The sequence below is a fragment of the Marmota marmota genome, unplaced genomic scaffold, assembly GCF_001458135.2.
Source record: "Marmota marmota marmota unplaced genomic scaffold, marMar, whole genome shotgun sequence".
NCBI lineage: Eukaryota > Metazoa > Chordata > Mammalia > Rodentia > Sciuridae > Marmota > Marmota marmota.
The window spans coordinates 34,092,039-34,117,971 of NW_025999900.1; the positions used below are offsets into that span (position 1 = coordinate 34,092,039).

At 45.2% G+C, this 25,933-nt stretch overlaps 4 protein-coding genes and 1 long non-coding RNA gene across 6 annotated transcripts in view; 3 read left to right on the forward strand and 2 right to left on the reverse strand.

The window, feature by feature from the left end:
- Ripk3 (receptor interacting serine/threonine kinase 3) overlaps nt 1-3,459 on the forward strand; it is a 34,699-nt gene extending 31,240 nt beyond the window's left edge. Inside the window, exon 12 of the transcript XR_007345842.1 lies at nt 3,427-3,459. The gene's annotated coding sequence lies outside the window, so the exon portion shown is untranslated. The remainder of the gene's footprint in view (nt 1-3,426) is intronic.
- On the reverse strand, nt 1,406-2,306 carry LOC107147544. Its single transcript, XR_001504175.2, has 2 exons — nt 2,173-2,306; nt 1,406-1,807 (listed from the first exon to the last, which is right to left on the reverse strand). It is a non-coding gene; the product is annotated as an uncharacterized LOC107147544 (long non-coding RNA).
- Cideb (cell death inducing DFFA like effector b) lies at nt 2,399-5,660 on the forward strand. Of its 2 annotated transcripts, XM_015492037.2 has the most exons (5): nt 2,527-2,704; nt 2,952-3,096; nt 4,356-4,505; nt 4,719-4,909; nt 5,092-5,660. In XM_015492037.2, the coding sequence occupies exons 1-5, from the start codon at nt 2,664-2,666 to the stop codon at nt 5,219-5,221; spliced, it is 657 nt and encodes a 218-aa protein (XP_015347523.1). In that variant the 5' UTR covers nt 2,527-2,663; the 3' UTR covers nt 5,222-5,660. The 2 variants fall into 2 exon arrangements, with proteins under 2 accessions (XP_048654716.1, XP_015347523.1); XM_048798759.1 differs by lacking the exon at nt 2,952-3,096 and having other exon boundaries at nt 2,399-2,704.
- On the reverse strand, nt 5,627-11,834 carry Nop9 (NOP9 nucleolar protein). The gene is made up of 10 exons (XM_015491995.2): nt 11,317-11,834; nt 10,649-11,113; nt 9,194-9,304; nt 8,720-8,861; nt 8,274-8,466; nt 7,486-7,626; nt 7,007-7,132; nt 6,587-6,823; nt 6,252-6,357; nt 5,627-5,908 (listed from the first exon to the last, which is right to left on the reverse strand). The coding sequence occupies exons 1-10, from the start codon at nt 11,561-11,563 to the stop codon at nt 5,751-5,753; spliced, it is 1,926 nt and encodes a 641-aa protein (XP_015347481.1). The 5' UTR covers nt 11,564-11,834; the 3' UTR covers nt 5,627-5,750.
- Dhrs1 (dehydrogenase/reductase 1) lies at nt 11,826-21,589 on the forward strand. The gene is made up of 9 exons (XM_015492029.2): nt 11,826-12,027; nt 12,421-12,593; nt 14,861-15,004; nt 15,153-15,229; nt 19,154-19,286; nt 19,589-19,735; nt 20,575-20,644; nt 20,977-21,057; nt 21,198-21,589. Exons 2-9 carry the CDS (start codon nt 12,444-12,446, stop codon nt 21,332-21,334), a joined length of 939 nt encoding a protein of 312 aa, XP_015347515.1. The 5' UTR covers nt 11,826-12,027; nt 12,421-12,443; the 3' UTR covers nt 21,335-21,589.
- Nucleotides 21,590-25,933: the final 4,344 nt, after the last annotated feature.

Genomic DNA, 25,933 nt, shown 5'->3' on the forward strand with positions numbered 1-25,933 from the left:
GCTCATGGAGGTATGGTCCCCCATTACAGAAAGATTTAGAGATGGAACGTTTTAAGCAATGACTAGGGTTCTGACCTTATATAAATCTATTTGCTGGATTAATCCACTGATAGCTGAATGGACTACTGGGAGGCTGGACATTGTTGGAGGAAGTAGATCACTGGCATGGCCTTGGACTATCACTCTCTGCCTGCCTCTCCTCCTCTCTCTCTCTCTCCCTCCCCCTCCCCTCCCTCCCTCCCTCCTCTCTCTCTCTCTCTCCCCTCCTTTCTGGCTGGTTGGTTCTCACAGGCTGCATAGCTTTTTTCCATCAGGCCCTTCCACCATGATGTTCTGTCTTACTTCAGGTCCAGAGCAATGGAGGCAGCTAACAATGGACTGAGACCTCTGAAACTGTGAACCAAAATAAACTTTTCTTTCTCTAAGTTGTTCCTGTCAGGTACTTCGGTCACAGTGATGAAAAGCTGACTAACATAAGGGGCTTGCTTATAACCTCACAACCACAAGATCACACTACCAATCTTTACAAGGATATAAGAAGGAAGGAAAGGGTGCAGTTTGTGTAGAGACATATTGAAAAGAAGTTCTCTCTGCTGGGAGAGGTCAGGCAAAGATTGGAAATTAAGAGATTGGCAGGGAGTGGGGGAGCAACAGGGCCCAGCAGATCAATAGAGTGGAGGGAGGGGGAAAAGAAAGTCCTCTGCCCAGTCAACAGCCCAAACTGGAGTTCTCTGGGAACAAGGACACCAAAAGCATTGTCTTAGTTTGAGTTCCTCAACAGCAGAGCCTGAGATAAGGGCGTGGGTATAGGTAATCCTGTATTTGAAAGGTTGATTCAGGAAGCAGAGGGGAGGAAGCAGGATAAAACATAGAGAAGCTGGGTGTGATGGTGCACACCTGTGATCCCAGTGACTCAGGAGACCAAGGCAGGAGGTTTTCAAGTTTGAGGCCAGCCTCATCAACTTAACTTGTTGAAGCTAAGTTGAAACCCTGCCTCAAAATAAAAAATAAAAAGGGTTGGGGATGTGGATCAGTGATTAAGCACCCCTGGGTTCAATCCTCAGTACCCCCCCCACCAAAATAGGTACGAAAGAAGAAACCCTTAAGAGCATGGCATGGCATTACATTCCTTTGGTAGGCACTGGGCCTACCTCTGGGAAATGTACAGAATGCCCAGAACAGGAGACCAAGGTGTGTCCACTGTTGGAAGACTGTCCTGAAGCATTAATGCCACTATAAGTGCCCCTGTGCTTGTAAGGGTTTGAGTAAGCTAACAACTTCTGACAAGGATTCTTCCATCTGGGCTAAAGTCACCCCAAAAGTGGCAAGAGAGTTCCCACAAGGTATCCCAATCATCCCAACATGGGGCTAGTTGGGAATCCAAAGAAACACTCAACTCCAGGTGACTGGTCCCAAGTATTTACAGAGCAGGCTGCAGTATATCTTTATGAAAGGGAGAGTAAAAGATGTTCCACTTATCCCCACAGTAAGGGCATCAGGGTACAGAGTTCATGAGAGGGTTTAAGGAATTTGGTTCAGGGCTGAGGCTAGTTTCTTTCAGGCAACAATCTAAACATCTTTATCAGTATCTTGCCAAAGCCTTGAGCCTGCCTAAGAAATGCAACTGGCTGGGTCCCTGAGTAGTGAAGGAACTCCATGTTTCTCAGGGGAAAAAAAAAAAAAAAGTTGGAGGATCTGGGGTACCCTATAAGGTTCCTTCCAAGGCAGGAGAGGAGGAATTGTGGTCATTTGGGGTGTTAACTCCAGTTTCAGTCTAAGCTTCCATACAATGTTCATCACACTGCAACTGAAATCAGAGATGGATAAAGCTGAAGTCCTGATACCATCAAAGGACACCTCCTGCCCCATTCACATCTCCTTCATGCCCATTACTTGGTGAAAGGAAAAAGGTGGGAACAAAGGTCACTACTGAAGCAACAGTTCTGGAGAATGAGCCAAGGATACGTTGGCAAGCCCCTCTCCTACCCAGGAAAGAGCAGGTCAACAGAAAGGAGAGGGTCCCAAACAAGATCTGGTGATCCTGGATCCGCGGATCAGGATCCATCCTTTCCTCAAACCACTTCCAAACACTTGCCTCACCTCTCATTTTATCCAAGCCTTGCCCAAGTCTGTTTCCCACCCCATTTCCCCACCCTAAACCCATTTCCTCACCTTCTGCCCAATCTTTCCAGGAAGCTACAGCCCATGGCTTTTCCTGTAGGTGGCAGCACAGAATAGTGCACCTCACATACAATACAGCTTCTCAGCAGCTGGGAGCCAGGAACTATTCCTAGAAATTCCCTCCAAAGAAATAAAACACCAGAGGTCACGTTCCATCCTTTTTACCCTCACAAGGGCCCTCAGCACACACAGATGTGCACATGCACACGCATGGGCACCTGCGCACACGCGCATGTCTCAGAGCCTTTTGCTGGCAGTCCAACTTCTACCACCTTATCTAGGTCCCTCCTCCTTCTCTCCCCTTGGACTTTGTCCTTTGTACTGGCCAGGGAGGGGGGCCAGAGCTGGGCTTGACTCATTCCCCACCTCTTCAGGACTGAGAATCCAGCTTTGTAAGAGAAAACGTCACTTCAGCCCCAGCACCACAGTGCAGTGTCCAATCCAGAGGCCCCAGGAAGGCAACTCTCCTACTTCCCTCTACCATGGAGTACTTCTCATCCCTGAACCCCAATGGCCTGCTCAGGTGATTACTAACTCTCCTCTCTAACCTCTAACTCTGGGGATATTGTTAGGTGGGGAACAAAACTCCATTCAGCCCCTAAGAGACTCACTTCCCCTCCTCCCCCTACTTTACACATTTGTCCAGTTCCTGAACTACTGGACCCATTCCAATGCCTCTCCCTTAGCTGATCTGCAAACCTAGGACCCTCCCTCTTTGGCTCTTCAGTCATCCCACCCCTCTTCCCTCTTCTTCCCAACTTTACAACCAGGGCTGTATCCAATATGAGCTCTGAGCTTGGCCGAAGGGTATGGACTTCAGCCCCACCGCCTCAGAGACCCTTCCGTGTCTGTGATCATAAGCGGACAATTAGGAAAGGTCTGACAGCTGCCACCCGCCAGGAACTGCTAGATAAGGTGAGTGAGCCAGGTTCCTATAACAGGGGCAGCCAAGGGACTCAATAGTGACAACTTGAGATGATAGAGTAGAAAGGGCTAAGGTCACATAGCTGTCCCTCCAAGGGCTAAAAGTCAATGGGGGCGGAGGTGTGACCCAAATAACTTCGGTTGAATTTGGGTAAATTTGTTTATTTTCCAAGTTGTGGGCTTTTCTCTGGGAATAAGGGAAACAGTATATAGGGAGGGCTGGAGGATGGAATTCAGAAGTCAGTATGAAATGGTGATATGTATGAAAAACCAAATTCAAATTCTGATTTTACCCCTTCCTTGCTGTCCAAATCTTGGGAGGTGGGCTGTGGATGTGGCTCAAGCGGTAATGTGCTCGCCTGGCATGCGCAGGGCGCTGGGTTCGATCCTCAGCACCACATAAAAATAAAATAAAAATGTTGTGTCCACCAAAAACTAAAAAATATTTAAAAATTCTCTCTCTTAAAAAAAAAAATCTTGGGAGGTTATGTGACCTATCAAATCAAAACCTGTTTCTTCATCTGTACAAAGGAAACAATAATAAACCACTTCCTAGGGTTGTTGAAAAGAATAAAAGAAGTATGTAATGTCTTCATAGATATGTGGCACACGTTATCTATAACATCTGCTCCTCCTGCTTCTTGCCATCATTATTACTGAAAAATGATGTGGAAAACACTGAGGTTGGGGGAAGAGGGAGGTGAGACCTTGTAGACAAGACAGAAAGATGGATTTCAAGAGAATCTAGCAAGATTTTTTTTTGAGCTGAGGTGAGGTCTTGTTCTGTGCCAAGGCTGATATCAGACTCCTGGGCTCAAGCAATTCTACCTCAGTCTCACAAGTAGCTGGGATAAGCATGAGCTACTGCCCAGCCCCTGGCCAAAGTTTTTATTCTAAACCAGTAGGAATGACTTAGAGGGAGGGAAGCAGGAAGTGGTGACAATGACAGAGCAAAAAGGAAAAAAGGGGGCTAAGGGTTCAGTCTAGAAGCACAGCACTTGCCTAACATACGGAGACCCTGGACCCTCAGCAACACAAAAATTTTTTAAAAAGGAAAAAGGTCAGCCCCTAATGAGGGTCCCCTAACAACTGAAGTATATCGAGAGCTGCTGCCATTATCAGGGATAGCAAGCACTGGAGAGTAGACTTGGATATTGACCATTGCCTAGGGACAACAGATCGATATTGGGCAACTAGAGGGGAGGGGCATAGTATAACACCTGCTCCTCCTGCTTCTTGCCACTGAATAGGCACTAAAGACCCTGCTGCTGCATGGAGCATTAACACTGGTACTAGAAGAGGATGGGACGTCTGTGGAGAGCGAGGACTTCTTCCAGATGCTGGAGGATGACACATGCCTGATGGTGCTGGAGTTGGGACAGAGCTGGAGCCCCACCAGGGTAAGAGGACCATACTTGCACTGTTCAGGCCAACAATCCTTTGTAGTTTTCCAAAGCTCCTTCTTTAGCCTAACCCTGATATTAGGGACAAAGGCACAGAGTGAGATGTGGAGTTACCTAGGACATAGTGGACAGAAGCCCAAGAGAGGGTGGGTATGACCCAATGCTGATGGGGGTGTCAGTATCCACTGCACTAATGAGGATATCCTACAGAGTGGGGTGCTGTCATATGGCCTGGGCCGGGAGAAGCCGAAGCACAGCAAAGATATCGCCCGCATTACCTTTGACGTGTACAAGCAAAATCCTCGAGACCTCTTTGGCAGCCTGAATGTCAAAGCCACATTCTACGGGCTCTACTCCATGAGCTGTGACTTTCAAGGAGTTGGCCCCAAAAAAGTACTCAGGTTAGAGATCAATATGTCATACTACCCCATCCCCTACCATCGGATAGTCTCCATAATTCCATCTCCTATACTCTTATCCCCAAATAACTCTCCTTTGTAAAAAAAAAAACCCCAGCTGCCAGCTCAAGAACCAACTCTCATGTTCCCCAATCATTTGATTTTCTCTTATCTCTGCCATTTAGGGAGCTCCTTCGTTGGATCTCCTCACTGCTGCAAGGCCTGGGCCATGTGCTCCTGGGAATTTCCTCCACCCTTCGCCATGTAGTGGAGGGAACAGAGCAGTGGCAGCGGCAGGGTCGTCTCCATTACTGAGAAGGGACTCTGCACTTCTGCCCCCAGACTTGTTCCATGAGACAATGCTGAAAAGACTACGACAGCATCAGGTTTCAGGCCCTATGGACAGTGTAACCTGGACAACTCACCTGCTTTCCCCACTGTCCTCCACCCCTATATCAAGACAAAACTCATGAGCTGTTCTAACATCTTGTTCTTTTAGCTTATATCCTTTCCTGAAGAATGCTGCCCTGCTCTACCCACATTTCCAGTCTCCCACTTACCCTGAAAGGCCACAAGCCTATCCCCAGGCATCTTGATCTCAACCTGATTGCTGCTACATTGAGATACTTACTGACTCCCTAAGCTCTAGCACACTGATGAAAGCCTTCTCTTATTTTACTTGAAATCTCTAACTTTCCTTTAAAAAAAATAACAAAAATATTTCCAGTAAAAATATAAAAATGTTTACCAAGAAGACTTTTGACTCCAATTTAAACCAGGAAAGGGAGACAGTAGGTACTCCTTTCACCCTCCCCATTAACACCCAGTTCCAGACTCCAAGGCCTCAGTCTTCAAGTACTGAGTTCAATGCCCGCCTTCGCTTGGCCATTGCACTCTGCTGCTGTTCCCAAGCTTCTCGCCGCTTCAGGAAGGTAGTCAGGGCCACATTCCGAGCCACATGGTGGCCAAAAGGGTCTCTTATCAGCTCCTGGTTCTGCTCACCTGCAAAGGGAACCACTCATGTTTAATACCATTCATGCTCAAAGACAGGTTCTTCTTCAGGTAAAAGCCCCTCCATTTTTTCCCCAATAATGGGCCTGTCACTGAGACAGAGTGAATGCCTCACTCTGCAAAGAACAGAAGCCAGAAGGACGGGTGGAAGCAGAGGACTGCACAGTCAGTCAGCAGAGGAGAAACTGAGAGCAGACTGCTAAGAATCTATGACCAAGATCACCCTTTGGAACTCAATTTTCTGCTGAATTTAAGCCCACTCCCAGTCACCCAGCATTCTGCCATAACAGAAGGGAAAGTTAGGAAACACTGAAGACAAGCATTGGTAACTCACCCAGTTCAGCAGCAATTTCCTTTCGGGTCCTCAAAGCTGCTCCATTCCAGATGGCATCTAGGACACGGCTGCCATGGCGACTACAGGCCAGAGACACGTATTGTCCCTACATTGAGGCAAGCAAGACAAGTTCTACTAGAGAAGTGCACAAAATGTCTTCTGTGTGTCAGCAGGGGCTGGAGATAAAGTTTCAGAAGAGTTGAGAGGCTGAGTCAAAAGTCAAAACAATTTAGTTCTAGTCTCCTATCTTTGACTCTGAAGGTAGAGTCCTGGGGAAAACACACTTTCTCTAAATGGATGATGGGGGGAAATCAAGCAAAAGCCAGAAATCTCACCTTGAGGGCCTGCAGCACACGGCGGCGCTGTTTGTGTGTCACAGAGGGGCTGGACAGAATGGCATCAAGTATGTGAGAGCCAGCAGGGCTTTGGGCCAGAGCCAAAAGTTGTGGTCCTGTCAAGGAACCCAGACTTCGTAGTATAAGACCAGGAGCAGAGAAGTGCAGCAGATGCTGAAGCAGTAGAGACCCAAGCACTGTCACTTCTCCCAGGGTCCTGGCTGTGGCTATTTCTACCTGGGAGCACAGAGATAGGAAATTAGGAGGCAGCACAAAACGAGGTGGATGGGCTCATCCCCAGGTGCTGCCACCTTCACTTGGATGAAGTCAGAAGGCTCACTATCCTCACCCAAGGGGCTTCTTAAGTCCTGGAGAGCTGGTCCCCAATTAGTCAGTAACTTGGCCTTTCCCCTACCTCACCTGGTGCTCTGCAGGCACTGCCCCCTCCTCTTCCGTTAGTTCATAGTACACCTCATAAGCCGTCAAAGTGGCAAAGAGAGGCACACAGGCCACTTGCCGGGATGAGGGCTCTGCACAGTGGAATGCCTAGAGGGGAAGACAATACATGACAACTCTGAGAACTACCCCATCCTTAATCTTGACTTTCTAGACAGAAAAGACATTCAGAAAAGGTGAGAAGGCCTAACTCTATAAGAAAGTAAGCTCCGTGAGGGTAGGATCCCATCTACCTTAATGTATCCCCAGCCTTCCTCCACACATTAACACAAGGGTTGAATAAACACTTGTCCCTTAAATAAACTTCTCTTTCAGTTCTGGGAGAGAATTTTCACTCCAGGGCTTAGCATCAGACCTCTTGGTCCAGAGGTACAATGCCTTAAGTCCTAACTGGTGTAATTTAGACCAAGGGCAATAATGGTTTGCAAATAACACCTACTCACCTCCAACAATAGCTGCAAGACCTGGGCTTGGTAAGCTCCAACTCTGCGGCAGGCCCCCACCAGGGCAATGACTACCCCTGGGTGGCCCTGGGCCAGTACAGCTTCCAAGGCAGGACTCAGTTCCTCAAACACAGGAGACAGCTGAGGGGAAACATGGGATGATCAATCTTTGGCATTCTGCTAATGGTGGACTACATTATTCAGAGGAATTTTCCAGCTGAAAACAACTAAAAATGCTAAATAAAACATAAAAAGCACTAACAATGTTGAGACTTTGGTTTGGTTGAGAAAAACCCAGAGTATTTGGGCAGTCTTAGAGGTACCACCTCACACAGGGAAGGAACTTTAAATGGCCGCTATGTATAGGGGAGAATTAGAGGTAAGGGAAAACTAGAAATAAGCCTGCCCCTTTTCAACACCTCCTAAACCATGAGACCACAGAGAAGCCCATCCTGCTGCTAAGAAGCAAAAGAAAAGAGAAGTTATGGCAAAGACCCCAGTCAGTGCTTATGGGATTTGTGGTCAAGTACTCAGAGTCTGAGGGAGCCATGGATCTTCAAGCTGCAAACCTAAATTAAGCCAGTTTCTTGATGGTACTTACACCTGAAAAGCTAAAACAAATCCTCTCTGGGAGGAGGGTACCTCCATCCTGAAAAACCCCAAGGAATAACTTTATAAGGGCAATGGACAACACATTGTCAGAGATATATAGAGACAGGCATACAATAAAATTAGGCCCAATGAACAACAATAGCAGAAAGATACCCAGTGCAGACTTTCAAACTCACCAGCTCAGGGGTACTGATTGAATCCAGAAAGCGCTGCAAAGGGAAGTTAGCAATGGGATGTGCAGCCAAGATCTGCAGCTGTCCCTGGAAGTGATCCTCAAAGAGGCTCTGGAGCCTCGGAGGCTCCAACACCAACAGCACCTGTTCCAGGAGTCTGGAGCTAGTTTGATCCCGAAGAAATAGCAATAGGGGGCTAGGGACAAGGAGAAGGGAATCAGGCAATCTTTTGTTTTTTTAAATATCCTTATAGTTGTTAATGGACCTTTATTTATTTATATATGCTGCTGAGAATCGAACCCAATGCCTCACACATGCTAGGCAAGTGCTCCACCACTAAGCTATAACCCTAGCCCAGGAATTGGGCATCTTAACTCCACTTCATCCAAAATGCAGTTGTAGCACATCACCTCATTCATTTTACATAGTCCCATGAATTTTGATCATACCTGCCAGCTGCTGAGGAACTACGAGTACTCAGGTAGCCAATCACAGCATTGCACAAATAGGCACAAAACTGGGGCAGTTTGCGGTGTAAGACTTGTAAGGCCACTTGAAGGCAGAAGCTGGAGATCTTGTCAGTGATAAACACTGTTGAGAGGTCAGAAATGATTAAACAGCTTATCCAAAATTCAAACCACTTGTCCAACCTCAAACCTTAAACAACAAAGTAAGGGGACTATAGACACAAAACATCCATATAGAGTTACTCTGCAACATCAAACCAGATTTAAGTTTTAAGAGATGAACTTAAAAAAAAAAACAAAAACAAAAAACAAAACAAAAAAAACAGAAAGGAAGAGGGAAGGAGGAGAAAGGAAAGGGAAAGAGAAGGAAAAAGGAAGAATGACCTGACCTAAGGGCTTCTGGTAGTCACCTCCATAAAATTAGATCCTAGGCCCTCTTCCTACTTTCCTCCTTACCAGCAATGTCCTTCAAAAAGCAGGAGCTCAGATTCTGAAGGCAATTCAAGAAGGCTTCAGGGACCTCAAAATCAGTTGGCTTACATTCCCGAGCTATGACCCTTTGGGTTTCTGAATGAATATCAAAAACACATGCAATGGTGAAATTACAAACTGACGTCCAGGAGGGAGAAAAATTCCATACATGAACAAGAATTCAGTTTGACAATACAGAAGAGATGTCATACAACTAAATATCTTTTCTGGATAACTGAACTGAGATGATAGTTCTGTTTTAATTTTTCTAAGAAACTTCAATCTGCTCCCCTATAGTCCATAGGAGGTAGTTCAAACTCCCCAGACAGGTATTTAAGGTATCCCAAAATCAGGCCTTATTTAAACTCTTTAATAACCTTACTTCCCAGATTTTTTCAAAAATGTAAGTCTCAGCCTGTAACTGTATAATGAAATCAAATTAATCTCAACTAGTATTTTTTTAAATGAAATGAGAGCAGAATAAAATTAAAAAGGAAAGAAAATATCAGAGTAGGTTGCATATAGCAAAGGTATTGTTTCCCATACTTTTACTTGATTCTTATATGTGTACACACACATAAGCTAAAGTCATGCTTACAAAAAAACTTCTTGTGGGTTATGGTAAAAAGAAAACAAAGTTTGGGGGCTGGGTTGTGGCTTAGAGGTAGAGCGCTCACTTCCCCTGGGTTCGATCCTCAGCACCACATAAAAATAAATAAGTAAAACAACTACAACTAAAAAATAAATATTAAAAAAAAAAGAAAGAAAACAAAGTTTGAAATCCTTTGCTCCATACAAATCACCTCCCTCTCCTGCTCCCATGACAACAGCTGTCCCCTAATCATATTTGCACATGATTATCTCTAGGCCTCTATTTCCACATTTTTAATTGGTACATTATAGTTGAATGTTGTTACATATTCACACTTGTACACAATATAACAATATAATTTGACCAATATCACTCCCCAGCACTTCCCCTGTCCGACCCTTGGTATCTTTCCTCTACTTATTTCTCTTTGATTTTCACAAGATCTGCCCCCACCTTTCTTTTCCTTTTTCCTCTCTAGCTTCCACATATGAGTGAAAACATATGACCCTTGACCTTCTCAGTTTGACTTATTTTACTTAACATTATGGTCTCTAGTCTGTTTTCCTACAAAAGATGTAATTTCATTTTTCTTTATGGATGAATAAAACTCTATTGCATACATATACCCTATTTTCTTTATTCATTCATCTACTGATGGACATCTAAGCTGGTTCCACAGTTTGACTAGTAATATACACACTAATCCTTGGCCTTCTAAGCTCTGCCCCAATTGCTCTGCTAATTCTGTAGGATTAAGTCTCCTCCAAAAAGACTTACTCTTCTGCTTACTCTCTTCTTCTAAACTCTCCTTTCCACCAGATCCTTGTCCCTTTTTTTTTAATACTTACCAGAAGATTTGGAGCCACCAGGTCTGGCTCTCTCAGACTCCAGAAGAGTCCCTCCTAACACCTGCAGCAGAGTTCTGACCAAGAAGCTTCCATGTGTGTCTCCGCAGTAGAAAAGAAAATCATCACAAACCTCAGAGGCTAGTCCCAGGACCAGCTCCTCCAGGGTCTCCAAGGAACCATCTTTCCCATTCTCCTCCTCCTCCTCCTCCTCCTCCTTCTCCTCCTCCTCTGCAGTATTCCTCAGCAATCGAGGCAGCTGCAGCAAAGTACTTTGCAGTACATGGACCCCGCACCGATGACAGGCCACAAAGCGCAAGTTGGAGCGCAGGGCAGCCCATATTCTACACAACGGTTTCAAAGGACTAAACCCCAAAAGTTCCTGCAGCATCTCACTGCCAGTCCTGTTCGTAGCCAAGGCTAGAGCCTGAGCCTCCACCTCTTTCAAAACATTGTGCACCATCAGCTCTGGAAAAAAAAAAAAATGAGGACAGAAATATTTTAAACACTGAGAAAAGCATAAGGTCCATCACTTAACCAAGAGGCGGAGAATGAGGGCAGAGGAAGAAGGCATGAGAGAGAAAACTAAGTGCCCACACGGGGACCCCAGGAAGTTTCCATGCCTGTCCTGGATCTTGCGCTCTTGGTCCCACCCTTTAGTTGTTCCCTACCTCGTTCTTCCCCGGCTTCTGGAGCCTCTTTCAGCGCTGACAGCGCTTGTCGGAAATACCCCAAAGTTTCGGGGCTCAGGTGCGGGTGAGCATCTTGAGTCCGTTCTGATCCCCTGTCTGCAGGCGGCCGGGGATGCTGCTCGCGGCCTCGTGGGGGCCGCCCCGACCCTTTTGCTCCGCGTCCCCGTTTGCCGCCAATTGGGAACTGGCGCCCCGCCTTGTGGGGGGAGCGCGGACCCAGTCCCATATGTGTTTAGGGGCCTCTCGGTCTGGGAAATCTTCCTTAGCTGCAGAAAGAACCTCAGGCCACCAGGTGCGGGCCCACTCTTGACCAAGCTGAGGAGCGCCAGCACGCTCCTGGCGCAACGTGCTGCGTCATAGCTCCGCGACGGCCCTCCCTGGGCGCGGTGGGTGTGCCCAAGTCTCCCGCCCATCACCGGTGGGTCTTAACTCCCGCCCAGGACCCCGCCCCCTCGGTCCTACTTTAGAATCGGCCGGAATGCTGCTGACCCGCGCGAGCCTTGAACCGCAGCTCCACGTTGTCAGCCCAACTCCAGTCAGCACCAGGACTTCACCCCGCTTCCGCACTCTGACCCTGAAGAAGTAACCTCGTCCCGCCCTGTGTTCAGAATCAACATTCTAGAGCTGAAATATATTAAAGGTCTGGAGAATTAGACTGAACGAGAATCCCAGAGGCAACACCGGCTGCAGGTAAAGCGCACAAGCTCTTCCCGCTGAAGGCTCAGGATCTCGGGGCCTCTGCGTTCACTGCTGGCTGCGCCGTCCAGTCCGGTGGCCAGAGCTGTAGGTTGCCCGAGACACACCTCGAGGAATCGCCTCTGCAAATTCTCCCACTTAGTTAGCCCCATTCATAGAGGGACGCCATCCAGCCCTTTCTTCACTTCCTGAGCCCCGCAAAAGAACAGTCAGACTGGCCTGGGGCCCGCACCTACTTGTCCTGAAACTGAAGCTTTTCTCGCATCAAAGGATTCCAACCTTGACTCTTCTTCCTATGCCTTGCAGGAACTCGCCCCCCCCCCTCCGCCCGCCACCCACACACACAGTCTGTAGATTTCCCCGCAAGGTAACTTTTTGCTTCCACAGATATCCTTCTTTGCCTGTGAGTTATGGTAACTCCCATGAAGGGCCAAGTGTGTGTGGTGACTGGTGCCTCCAGGGGTATTGGCCGTGGCATTGCCTTGCAGCTCTGCCGAGCAGGTGCCACAGTTTACATTACTGGCCGCCATATGGACACCCTTCGGGCCACTGCTCAGGAGGTGAGTGACCACTTGAGGGAGTCCTTCCAATTAACCACACCTCCTGATCCCTTGTCTGATCTTAGAAGACCCTGGTAAAGGGCTGCAGGTGGAGCTCGGGGGTATGACACCCTAATATTCCTCAGAAAACATGAATATTTACTTAGAGTAGAATAGATAAACCGCATAAATAACTTCAGGTAAGACTGAATTTTGATACCAAATAAGTTTTATGGAAAAACTTTTTGAGTTTGAGAGTTGGAGGGGTTTGAGAATTGGAACTAAAGGGCTTTGGACCTGTGTTTTCCTCTAAGGCAGGTTTTACTGAACTGTAAATTTTCACTTAAAATTTCTGCTGGATTTCAGTAAATATTTGAGTATCTATGACTTGCTAGGCTCTGAGAAAGTCACTAGGGTTACTAAGATTAATAAAATATAATTTCGAGTCCAACAGGAAATCAGACACAGAAATCAGGCATTTCAATGTAAAGGGAATATGGTAAATACTAAGAGAGAGAGAGATGCACAGAATGCTGTAAGGGTGTGAAGGGAGCTTGAAGATAATAAAAGGAGTGGTTAGGAAAAGCATTCTGAGCCGGGTGTGATGGCACATGACTGTAATTCCAGTTATTTCAGAGTTAGGAGGAGCCAAAATTCTAGGTCAACCTGAGCACTTTAGCAAGACCTGTCTCAAAAAAAAATTTTTTTAAGGGATTGGGAATGTAGCTTAGTGGTAAAACAGTTGCCTAGCATGTACAAGGCCCTGGGTTCGATCCCCAGCACCATACACCCAAAAAAATTCTGGATCTTGAAAGGTAAGAATTAGATAAAGAAGGTTAGAAAAAGCATTATAACAGAGGGAGCTATGTGGGAACAGAAGGGAAATGGTGAAAGAATATGAATGTTGCAAGGTAATGCAAGGGAAGAGTAGTAGGTGAAAAGCTGGGAAATAGTGACTCTTAGAATACCCTGGTAAAGGGCTGCAGGTGTCCAGTGGTAGAGCAGTTGCCTAATGATAGAGCAAGATGTTGAATTTGCTTCCTAGCACTGGAGAAAAGAAAACTGGTGAAGAACTTAGGCTTTATTCTCTAAGAGATGATCCAGCTACAAGATTTCAAACAGATAGTTCATACTTTTTTAGATAGTTCATACTGACTTGATTGTGAAGGGTTACTTTTTTTTTTTTTTTAAGTACTGGGTATTGAATCCAGGGGCACTTTACCGCTGAGCTACACCCTCAGCCTATTTATTTATTTATTTAGAGCCAGTCTTATTAAGTTGGTGAGGCTGGCATTGAACCTGTAATACTCCTGCCTCAACCTCCCGAGTCACTGGGATTATAGGCACACCCCACCAAAGAATTAAGGCAAAAAGATTGAATGTCAAGTGAGCATTTAGAAGCACTACAGTAATTCAGTCCATGGGCTAATAATGTAGGGCTGGAGCATGGATCTGTAGAAAAGAGTGTTGTTCTTGAATAAGGTACTCTTCTTCTTCTCTGAAACTGGAGAAAGGGGACCCATTTGTAAAGAGTGAGGCAGGAAAGAAGTTGAAATAGTTAATTCCCGGTAGCTTTAGTTTTTTGATTACCAAGCAAGAACACTGGTGGAGTGAGGGAAAGAGGGCTGGGATTGAAGGATGGAGCTAAGGGCATGAGAGTTGGAAATGACCAAGGACAGGAAAGTATAGCTACTTGTTTCTGGAAGTAGACTCCATGTCTTGTCTTTTACCCTTGGTTTGCAAAATATAACACCTTGTGCATGATAGTAGTAAACGTTTGTAAATTTAAAATCTGAGATCCCAATCTACCCTACTGAAAGAGGACTCACTGTTCCTGAAGCTTTTCAAAAAGACACCAGAGGGGGCTGGGGATGTGACTCAGCGGTAGCGCTCGCCTGGCATGCGTGGGGCGCTGGGTTCGATCCTCAGCACCACATAAAAATAAAATAAAGATGTTGTGTCCATCAAAAACTAAAAAAATATTAAAAAATTCTCTCTCTCTCTCAAAAAAAAAAGACACCAGAGGGCAGTATTGCCTACCATGTTGCCTGAACTGATCTTTTCACTTTCCCCACCCTCTTTCTTTTCTTTTTCTTTCTTTCTTTCTTCCTTTCTTCCTTCCTTTCTTTTTGCTGGGGATTGAACCCAGGGCCTTGTGCATGTGAGACAAGCACTCTACCAACTGAGCTATATCCCCAGCCTGCCCCCCACCCATTTTAGTTGGGGAAATTGTGTTATATCTTGTATTACTGTGCAACTATGAGCTCATATCCCCTGTTCCTCTCTAGGCACAATCCCTTGGGGGCCGGTGTGTACCTGTGGTATGTGATTCAAGCCAAGAGAGTGAAGTGCAAAGCCTGTTTGAGCAAGTAGATCGGGAGCAGCATGGGCGTCTGGATGTGCTGGTCAACAATGCCTATGCTGGAGTCCAGGTACCCTTTGAACTTGATCCAGATCTGCACTCCTTACCTCCCCCTCTGACCACTGAGTCTTCATCCCCATTGTCCCTTCTATTACCCAGCCTTTTATACCTTCTTGCGTTCAGATCATACAACCAATCACCTTTCCTATGCCTTCTAGACGATCCTGACTACCAATAAAGCATTCTGGGAAGCCCCAGCCTCAATTTGGGATGATATGAACAATGTTGGACTCAGGTATGTGCTACCCATGCCCCATTGCAGTGGCTGGGCTCCCCTCACTCATTTTACCTAAGGGCCCAAGCTTTTCCCCATATGCCCTTTTCTTTTCCCTCTGGCCTTCCCCAGTTTCTTTTTTTCCTCCCTGTATTCCAGTTGCCCTTCTTATCTCTGGAGAAATTCTATACACATGAGTGTGTATCTGAGAATGTAACTTTCACCTTGTTTCTATCCATCATTTTCATCTGAATAAGCCCTTGGCCTCACCCCTGCCTCACTCTCTGCCTATCCAAATGTAAGACCCAGAAGGGAGCCTCCTCCTCTCAGTAATGCTCACAGCCTGTAGTCTATATTTTCAAAAATGGTTAGAGAGAGGAATTGATCAAGAAAATGTTAATAAGAAAGAGGGGGCTCCAGCTATCCTTAGCTTCCACATCTTCACTCTAGATCCATAGGCAAGTACATTCCCAAATCAGAGTTGGGATGGCAAGGGTGTTATGGGATCACACACATATCTGGCACATAAGTGAAATGAAGTACAGCATTTAGAATTTGTCCAACATAATAGGCAGTTATATCTATGTTAGTTACTGTTGAAACAGTTTTACCCTCTCAGATAATTAAACTATACTTTATAGATTATAAGAATAACACTTGGTACCTGTGAGAGTAACCAAGAGATTATCTGGAAATCTATGACTAAAGCCTATAAGAACACACACTGCTTCAATTTTGGTACTCTGGTGGCAATCCCAGGAAGCAAAATTAGAATGCAATTGTGATTTCCACAGTGGAAGAAAGATTGTGAGAACAGTGAGGGATGTCAGTACAGAAGCAAGAAAGCAAAACCCAAAGAACTTAAAATTAGTCAATGATCCTTCTCCCTCAGCCTTCTGAGTCACTGAAATTATAGGTGTTCACCACTACTCCAGGCTGAAAATCAGTACAGTTTTATTTCCTTAACTGCTATCCTTCCTCCTTTGCCTGAAACAACTACCACTAATAGCCTGGTATATATTTAGATTTTTTTATACAAGTGTCTCTCTCTCTCTCTCTCTCTCTCTCTCTCTCTCTCTCCTTTTTCTAATTGAACACTGGGCTTCACACATGTTAGCAAAGCACTCTCCCACTGAACTTTCTATTTTTTTTTCCCAAAGCTAGCCTCAAATTTTTCAATATCCCATTGGAAAGACTTGCAATTAGATAAATTTTATCTAATCCTTTATTTGTTGCAGCAGTAGAATTCTTTTTAAAAAAAATATTTTCAGGGCTGGGGTTGTGGCTCAGTGGTAGAACGCTCACCTAGCACATTCGAGGCCCTGGGTTCGATCCTCAGCACCACATTAAAAAATAAAATAAATATATTGCGTCCTCTACAACTAAAAAATAAAATATTTTAAAAAATTAAAAAAATATTTTCAGTTATATATGGACACAATACCTTTATTTCATTTATTTATTCTTATGTAGTTCTGGGAATCAAATCCAGTGCCTCACATGTGAGGCACTCTACCACTGACCTACAACCCCAGCCCCACAGCAGTGAATTCTTGAATCAAAGAAATTGTGTTAGATTTCTGTCACTGTGACAAAATGCCTGAGAAAATCAACTTAGAGGAAGAAAAATTTATTTTGGTTCAGTTTCAGAGGTTTCAGTCCATAGTCAGCTGGCTCCATTGTTTCTGAGCCTGTAATTAGACAACATATCATGGCGAAAGGATGAGGTGAAATAAAGCTGCTCACTTCATGGCACCCAGGAAGCTGAGAGAGAAAGGAAAGGGTCTGGGGAAAGAGACCCTTCAAGGACATGCCCCTAGTGACCCACTTCTTCCAACTAGGCCCCACCTCCCAAAGTTTCCACCACTATGCCACCTTCTGTGAACTAAGCCTTCAGCATGTGAACCTTTGGGGGACGTGACAAATCCAAACCATGACAAATATGTACTTCTTAAAGATTTAATAAATATTATAAAACTGTCTTCCAAAAAGATCCCACCAATTTTTTAACTAGGGATTGAATCCTGGGGCACTTTACCAGTGAGCAACATCCCCAGCTCTTTTTAATTTTTTAATTTTGAGACAGGGTCTCTCTAAGTTACTTAAGGCCTCACTAAGTTGCTGAGGCTGGCCTTGAACTTACAATCCTCCTGCCTCAGTCTCCTGAGTTGCTGGGATTACAGGTATGAGCTACTGCACCGGCATTCCAACCAATCTTTAATCTCAAAACAATGAAGTGGAATAATTTGTTCCGTCACATTCTCAGCTATGCTAGACAATATCAAGCTACTCAGGCCAGCTTTGCTACTCTGATAAGCCAAAGTTGTATAAGAGCTTTGCTTTGTTTTAATTTTTGCACAATACTTGGATTAAGGGCCTTGTACATGCTAGGCAAGCACACTACCACTGTACTACATTTCCAGCCCTTTTTTGTTTTGAGACAGGGTCTCCCTAAGTTGCCTAGGCTAGCCTCAAACTTGTGATCTTCCTGCCTTACCATTCCAAGTAAGTGAGATTACAGGCTTGTGACAGTGTGCCTGACCATAAAGGTGATTTTAATTGATATTACTTTATCTATTTTTGAGGTTGACCTTTTATCCCATTGTTTATTGGCTTTTTATACTTTTGTGATTGTCATTTGTGTTATGAAGTTATTCTTTTTCACAATGATTTATAAGAGATCTCTAACAGATACCTTTGGCATATATTGTACTAATATTTTCCCCAATTTGTCACTCATTTTTTGTATGCATATCCTTCTCTAGTCTCTCTACATATACAGAAATTGTGTGTGTGTGTGGTATGTGTGTGTACGCGCGCGCATGTCCCCATGAGTGTCCTAACTATTAAGAAGTCATATCTTTGAGTTGTTTGGGATTTTTGTTTGTTTGTTTTGTACCAAGGATTGAACCCAAGGATTCTCTACCACTGAGCTACACCCCTAGGCCTTTTTTTGTTTTATTTTTTATTTCAAGACAGGGAAGTTGGCCTCAAACGTATGATCCTCCTGCCTCAGCCTCCTGAGTAGCTAGGTTACAAGGCCTGCATCACTGTGTCCAGCTAAATCTGTCAATCTTGTTTTATAATTTCTGTCTTGGTGTGATGCTAAGGAAAGCCTTCCCTACCTCAAGTTTATAATTTCAATCAGGTTTTCTTTTAGTACTTTTGTGCATTCAATTTTTTATATTTAAATATTTGATCCTTTTGCAGTCCATTTTGAAATATAGTAGAGAATCAGTTCTTTCCAACCCAAGTAAATGGTCGCTTGTCCATCTCTTCTCCATTGATTTGAAATGTTCCCTTTATGCTATGTATGTACTTACACCTGGATCTATTTATTGACTGTTTTTATTTCATTAACTTACTTCATTAACAGATACCTTTGGCATAACTTGTCCACCTTATGCCAATACTACATTCTTTTGATTATTATGTCATTGTACATTTTAATGTGGTGATAGTGCAGGTAGCAAACCCCCTTTACCTACACGATACTATTATTATTTTTCAGAATTTTCCTGGCTGTCCTTGCACATTTATTTTTATCATTGATCTTTATTTTGTCAGTTCTTCCAAAAAGTCTTATTGAGATATAACTCAAATTGACTACATCTGTGAATTAATTTACATAGAACAGATGCTTTATATGTCAATTCTTTGGATCATTTTATCTGCACTTGTTCTTTTATAGTTTTAGAATTTTTCCATTTAGACCCTATACATTTCTTAAGTTTCTTTCCCCTGAACTATTTTATATTTATAATTGCCATTGTAACATGGCTTTTTGGTCTTCTAAAGATTGCCATTTCTCTTCCCAGAATGTGGCCTCCAGCCCTATGCAGCCTCCCTGGCTGACTGCAGCCACTAGAGGGCACAGGAGGCAGCCAAGGGCTGTAGTGTCAAGGCCAGCATCTGTACCATTCATTCCTCCTTCTTCCCTGCTAGAGGCCACTACTTGTGCTCAGTATATGGGGCACGGCTGATGGTACCAGCTGGCCGGGGGCTCATCGTGGTTATCTCCTCCCCTGGAGGTCTGCAGTATATGTTCAACGTCCCCTATGGTGTGGGCAAAGCTGCGGTAAGGACACAGTGGCACAGGGATTAGGGAGAGATAGGACAGTGATGATATTTACAGCTTGGGAGGTACAATACCCAGTGGTCAGAATGATAATTCTGACTGTTCTTCATCTCTCCCTTTGTTCCATGAATGATTCCTTTTGGACTCCCTAGGTTTGCCAGAGTAGATATTGCATGGGGGAAAGTGGGCTCTTGGTAAAGTGCAAGGACCTGGGGCATCCCCATTGGAGACAAGAAGGGCAGGGGAGGAAGGTGACATGATCAGGTGCCTTGACTCTCATTCTACCTTCTATCCCTCCAAAGTGTGACAGATTGGCTGCTGACTGTGCCCATGAGCTGAGGCACCATGGAGTCAGTTACGTATCTCTGTGGCCAGGGTTGGTACAGACAGAACTACTAAAGGATTACATGGCAGAGAAGGGGCACTCTGAAGATTCTCTCTTTAAGCAGGTTGGTAAAGGGAGGGGAAGGGAAATGGAGAATGTAGGGGAATCACCCTCTCCATCCTCAATGACAAGTAAATATTCCCATTACCTGGGGCAGGCATAGGGCTAAGCACCATACACATATTATTTCTTTTGATTTTGTAAGGAAAATACAATCTCCATATTACATATTGAAAAACTGAAACCCAGAAGAGTTAAGAAACTTGTTCCATGGCTGGGGATATAGCTCAGTGGGTAGAGCATGTGCTTAGCATGTGCAAGCCCTGGGTTCAATATTCAGCACCAAAAAAGAAAAGGAAGAAAGAAAAGGAAGGAAAAAACTTGTTCCAGATCATACATGTCATAAATGGAAAAACTATCTAACTCCAAAGCCCATGGACTTGACCCCTGCATTAAACTAGCCTCAGGGCTTAGGTGTGGCTCAGTGGTAGTGTACTTGCCTAGCATGTGTGAAGCACTGGATTTGATCCCCACATAAAAAAAAAAAAAGAAAAAACTAAATAAACAAAATAAAGGTATTATTTCCATCTACCACTAAAAAAAAAAAAAAAAAATTAAAAAAACTAGACACCCTCAGACCCTTCTACTCAGGAAAGGCAGCATGTCGTAGTGCTGGGTGCAGGGCTTGCCAGAACATGGAGAGAAATGGCTCTGGGTCCCTTCTATTACACTGGATCCTGCAAGTCCAGCATGAGATCTTTGGTCCCTCTTTCTCCTAGAACAGAAGTTAAAAGGGGGAAAGATTTGGCAAGCACTCTACCTCTGAGCCACACCTCCAGCCCTCAAGGAGGAAAGATTTGGGCAGTACTCTTGGAAATTAACCCTTCTCAATCAATTTTTCAGTTTGGACCAAATTTCTCGTCGGCAGAAAGTACAGAAATGAGTGGCAAATGTGTGGTGGCTCTGGCAACAGGTGAAGACACTGGAAACACCTGGTAACAAGAAAGGGTGTGGAGGATCTGCAAGGCAGTGGCAGCCAGTGTCTAGTTTTGGTTTGGGAGGCTATTGAGGAATATGCCCATCTTTTTTCTCTTTTGGAAGCTCAAGGGTCAGGATTCCTAGTTCAAGCTTTGCAAGCCTCAGCAACTGGCTCCTGGAAGGTGTGGCTAAGAGCCTTCCTAGGAACAGAGAGAAACCGTTCTCCAGGCCTCCCAGCCTGTCTCAGCAATGCCTTGTCCTAGTGGGTACCTTGTCACTCTGCACCACTCCTATGCCTGCTATCTCCAACTGTACATTTGTCCACAGACCCCAATATCCTGAGTCTGAGTGGTAAGGTGCTACCATCATGTGACCTTGCTCGACGCTATGGCCTTCAAGATGTGGATGGTAAGAGCTGGGCCCAGCAGCCAGACTTGACTGCCATTTCTTTTGTTCCCTGCTCACTCCTTTCTCTCAGTCTCTTTAGCCAGGGTCAGAGTGCCTGAGAAGTGGGAAACAAGGATCAAATTCTCCTTTTTTGTTCCCAGGTCGCCCTATCCAAGACTATTTTTCTTTGCACTCTATTCTTTCACATGTCTCCAGACTGGGCTGGCTGGCCTCCTACTTGCCCAGCTTCCTCCGCATGCCCAAGTGGATTATTACCCTCTACACCAGCAAGTTCTAACTCTCCTGTCCTGACGTCACAGCTCTGCTTCTCTTCCCTTTGGGGCTTGGGTGATTGGGACAGTGGAACAATTGGCCTTTCTTGCATATCGTGCCCTTGATATGAAGAGAAGGCCTCTGCTTGGCATCCATGGTCAATTCTGAGTGCCCCGATAGGTCCTTCTTTATGCCTTTGTTTTCCTTGTCCCTACAGTTTACTTTTCGCATCAATATTGAAAAATGCTCTGGAAGCTAATAAAGATCCCATTTTTCCTCCCGTGTGTCTGTGAGTACTAACTCTGTGCTCAGAAAGTGACAAGGACTTGGGAGAATGACTCAAAGATGCACAAATGTGTGAGTTCTCAAAGGGTTAGGATAAGACCCGTTTCCTCCAGACCTATTTCTGCTCTTTCCTGCAAGGCCTGTTTCCTGTGCCCCAGCTGGGAGGGAAGCAGGGTCCCTTCTTGACTAGAAGCACCCAGTCTCCCACTGCTTTTACTCTCATTCCACTCTCTCCATAGATATCTGCTGCCTTCTAGCTGGGATCTCTAGGTGAGGTTCCATTCAGCAAGGGCAGATTTCTGTCTGTGATTTCCTGGAATGAGGAAGAATTTACTGGCAAAACCCCAGGAAAGGAAAGAGGAATGGCTGATGGCAATGATGCACTGTCATTGGAGTAGTATCACTTGAATCAGTTCCTGCAGAACTGATTGCATAAGCCCTTCAGGGTCATCTTGCTTACTCGGTTAAACTGCTATCCAGCACAAAAGGCCACAGGAGGCCAAGGGCAGTTCTCCAAGAACCACATGTATCAACCCTAATGGCACACTGAGGGGGGCACCAAACACAAAAATGAAAAAAGGTTTCAGGGGCATCTGGACAGACCCTGTCATTGTCAGCTGTAGGAGAATTTAAGCAGAAGACCTGCATGATCAGACTGCATTTGATGAAGCCTTCTGGGGCTGAGGTGTGTGTAGATGGAACAGAGGGAGGAGAGGCAGGCCTGAGAGAAGCAATGGCAGGAGGCTGGTACAATGTCCACATTTCCAGGGATGTGATCAGTGAAGGTGTGGGCTGAGGAGAGATTGTAGGAGGCAGCACCTGCAGACCAGGGTCTTCAGTCAGGACAAGACTTCAACAGTATTATTCCTGGCATGGGAGACCAAGAGACCAGCCCCAGGCACAGGGAGGAGAAGGCGGTTTGCCCATGGCTGGCCCTAGTGGGACGCTGGGGGACTGGCTGAGATGCAGCCCACCCTACCCAAGCAAATCGAGGTGCTTCACAGGTCCCTGGAAGATGATTAACCCCCCAAAGGAGCCCATTGAGGAATGAAGAAAAGATTTTGTTTTGCATTTTTAATTTACATTTTTCAGAGATAACATATCTGCATGGCCCAAGATCCAAAAGAAGGTTGTACAGTGAAAAGTCTCACATCCCCTGCCCACTAGTGCTCAGTCCTCAATCTGAGGCGGACAGTACTACCACATTCTCAGGTAGCCACAAAGAGCCCATGCCTATACAAGCAAATATATAAACATCCAGAGAAGAGAATTGGCCTCTCTTTCTCCAGCTAAGGGGTTCTGTTTTCTTGTCTCTGAGACCTGTTCTGACCTTGTGTCCCACCTTTCTAAGGTAGGCAGCTACCCTAGGCCCAAAGACAGCATCCTTTCCAGTCCTATGCAACTGTTCCCATACCTATAACTTCCCTGCTCCACCAGCAGGGAGGGTGAGAGAAAGAGTGTGTGTGTGTGTGTGTGTGAGAGAGAGAGAGTGAGAGAGTGTGATGGCTTAAGGAGGAAAGACTACAGGCTGTGGAGAGGTGCTGTGAAAGCCTGGAAGAGGCCAGTCTGAGGCTCAGCCCAGCCCTGATCTCCCCCACTAAAGCAGGCCAGGTCTCACCTGAAGTGAAATTCTTTTTCTAGAGCAGCTACCCATGTGTTAGGGGTGTTGAAATGAGACAGACTGGAGCCTATGCCCACGGTGTCCCCATGGATATGAGCTCTGACCAATTTCCCTACACTAAATAGGAAGGTGATGGAGGCAGAGCTGGACTGAGGTATCTAAGATTCCAGTTTTGGGAACAAGTCGATGAGGAGTTTCCATTAACTGCTTAAGGCCCCTTTGACCCGTGATGGGAGGGAAGTTCCCTGGCCTGGCAAACAAGGATAGTAGTAAAGTGAATGAGGTAAAGTGAGTCATGCTGGGGAGGGGGTTCAGGCATGATGAAGGACATGCATAAGGGCCCCACAGGAGCTGAGTTCAATGAGTAAATCAAGCCAAGGTGGCAGAGTTTGGAGCTGTCCTTTTTCCTCTTCCTCATCCTCAACCCCCAAAGGCCTCCAAGCTATCTTTGAGAGTCAGATGAGACATCTGGTCCCTTTAGCTGTTTAGCCTTCCATCCCTGGGGAGAACCCCCACCATGACCTCAGAAGTCACTTTGCCATGGCACCTCCCCCATCACCTCTGGTCCCTGGTCCTCTTCCCTAGGATGGTTCATCTCCTCCACAAAACTCCTCCCTGGGATTTTCTGCCTGTGTCCTCAGGTTTCCCATTGTTCCACTGTACCTCCTGAGACTCAGTCCCATCACCTGTTCTTGTCACAGGAAAGCAGGAAGCTGAAACTCCAAACCTCGGTTCTTGTGTTCTGAAAAAAAAAAAAAAAAGAATTGAAAGTCTGACACCAAAAGCCAGGCAAAAGAACTTTATTATAAGCGAAAGTAAAGAGAAAGTGAGGTGAAAGCAAAGTGAGGCTTAAGCAGAGCACTCTCAAGAGTGGGCCATCTCTAAGCAGAGAACGACAAAGGAGATAAGCTGTCTCCAAATTTACTAGTTTTTGGGTTTTTTTTTTTTTTTCATGTTTACCAGGAGAATTGGGGACCACTTTCTGTACTCTTTGCCACTTAGGTGTTCAACTCCTCCTTCACATTGGGCGGTGGAGTTTTTGACCTTAGTTGGTCCTCTCTGGAACTGTCATGGTGGCTGTCCTATTTAGGGGGCTTCATCTACCAGTCAGTCCCATGTTAATATGGGCACTGGGATCAGTAGCTGGTCAAAAGTTACTTTAGTGCAGCTGCGCTACTAAAGGACTCTTCTTACTGAGACCAATGGAGATACTGATAACCATAACTCCTAGCTTCACATCAGCATCATTGCAGCCTGTCAAGAGATAGTCCCATGAATCCTTTTCTTTTGACATATATTTTCCCATTAGCTCCTTTGCTTCTGCTTATTTTCTACAAATTAACTACCACCCTTTGCTTTCTCATCTACTTTGAAAGTAGTTTAAAGAAGACCCTAATATAAGAACACTTGTGACCTTGCCATGATTACACTGCTTATTGCTAGCTACTACTAACATTCCCAACTGACTCCTCCACTGGAATCTTTTCTCTAAACTTCCATCTCTTAGTCAACTGGTATTTGTTGCTACTCTTCAGTGCCCAGCTCTGGGCAGGAAAGAGTGGACACGTATAAGCAAGACTGTAAAACAAAGGTTAGTTCTCCAAGACCTTTCTGCTACCATCAGGAGACAAACACTTCAGGGTAGGGACTCAGAGAAGCAGGAGGGGTCACAACCCCCAGGATCTACCCTAGGCTGCACACAACCCTTTCCTATCAAGTTTCACCGTCTACAGGGAGTTACAGCATTCTTATCTCTGCCTTTTTTTTTTTTTTTAACCCAGGGACACTTAACCACTGAGTCATATCCCCAGACCTTTTTTTTTTTGTATTTTATTTAGATACAGGAACTCACTGAGTTGCTTAGGGCCTCTCTAAGTTGCTGAGGCTGACTTTGAATTTGTGATCCTCCTGCCTCAGCCTCCCAAGCTTCTGGGATTACAGGAGTGGGCCACCAAGCGTAGCCTTTATCCTTGCCTTTCTCTGTCAAACCTACCTCTGCCTCAGCTCCTGTCTCCAGGTGGCCAAGAGTGTCCTCATCCATCTCAGTCTGTCCTGATTCCCTGCCTGACATTGGTTTGTCAGATCCCCAACAAATACACACCTGTGGGTACTCTCACCCACAGATCATCCCTACATTGAGCTGAAGAGGAAGATTCACCCCAGGACTAGGCAGAGGTTAAAGAGAGGGACAGTCTAGATTTTTCTACCAGGAGGTATCAAAGATAAAAACATTTGAATGTTAATTTTAAAGAGTGAAAATAGATTTTATTCAGCATCTGGTGATAGTAGGAGAAAGAGTTGAGCTCCATTCTGATTAGTGCAGAGGTGACTTTGGTGATTTAAAAGGATGGGGGAGTGGGGAGTGGGGAGTGAGCAGAGGCGCAATACAGTCAGTATGGTTAGGCTAGTTGTGTTTGTTATCAGTTATCTAAATTAGGATTCTCACCTTGAAGAAATGGAGAAACAGGCCATTTCCTTTTTGATGATAACATTTCAAAGAAAGGGCTCTTAGGTCCTTGAGAGATGCTTCTGCTTGTAAGAGATACATATTTGCAACTATATATCTAGCTCCATGGTGCATGCCTGAAATCCCAGTCAATCAGGAGGTTGAGGCAGAAAGATCACAGTTGGAGGCCAGCCTCAGCAATTTAGTGAGACTGTCTCAAAGTAAAAAGGGCTGAGATATAGCACCCCTGAGTTTAATTCCTATTGCTGTGG

Excerpts from the sequence above, each read along its gene's own strand:
- Cideb (XM_048798759.1), top strand. The coding sequence starts at position 2,414 with ATGTCTCAGAGCCTTTTGCTGGCAGTCCAACTTCTACCACCTTATCTA. Across the intron at positions 2,705-4,355 it reads AACCCCAATGGCCTGCTCAG|GCACTAAAGACCCTGCTGCT; the intron begins GTGATTACTAAC and ends GCCACTGAATAG. Across the intron at positions 4,910-5,091 it reads GGCCCCAAAAAAGTACTCAG|GGAGCTCCTTCGTTGGATCT; the intron begins GTTAGAGATCAA and ends TCTGCCATTTAG.
- Nop9 (XM_015491995.2), bottom strand. The coding sequence starts at position 11,563 with ATGGGACTGGGTCCGCGCTCCCCCCACAAGGCGGGGCGCCAGTTCCCA. Across the intron at positions 11,114-11,316 it reads AGAAGCCGGGGAAGAACGAG|AGCTGATGGTGCACAATGTT; the intron begins GTAGGGAACAAC and ends TTTTTTTTCCAG. Across the intron at positions 6,358-6,586 it reads GTGTGCTGCAGGCCCTCAAG|GGACAATACGTGTCTCTGGC; the intron begins GTGAGATTTCTG and ends GCCTCAATGTAG.
- Dhrs1 (XM_015492029.2), top strand. The coding sequence starts at position 12,444 with ATGGTAACTCCCATGAAGGGCCAAGTGTGTGTGGTGACTGGTGCCTCC. Across the intron at positions 15,005-15,152 it reads ATGCCTATGCTGGAGTCCAG|ACGATCCTGACTACCAATAA; the intron begins GTACCCTTTGAA and ends TATGCCTTCTAG. Across the intron at positions 19,736-20,574 it reads AAGATTCTCTCTTTAAGCAG|TTTGGACCAAATTTCTCGTC; the intron begins GTTGGTAAAGGG and ends TCAATTTTTCAG.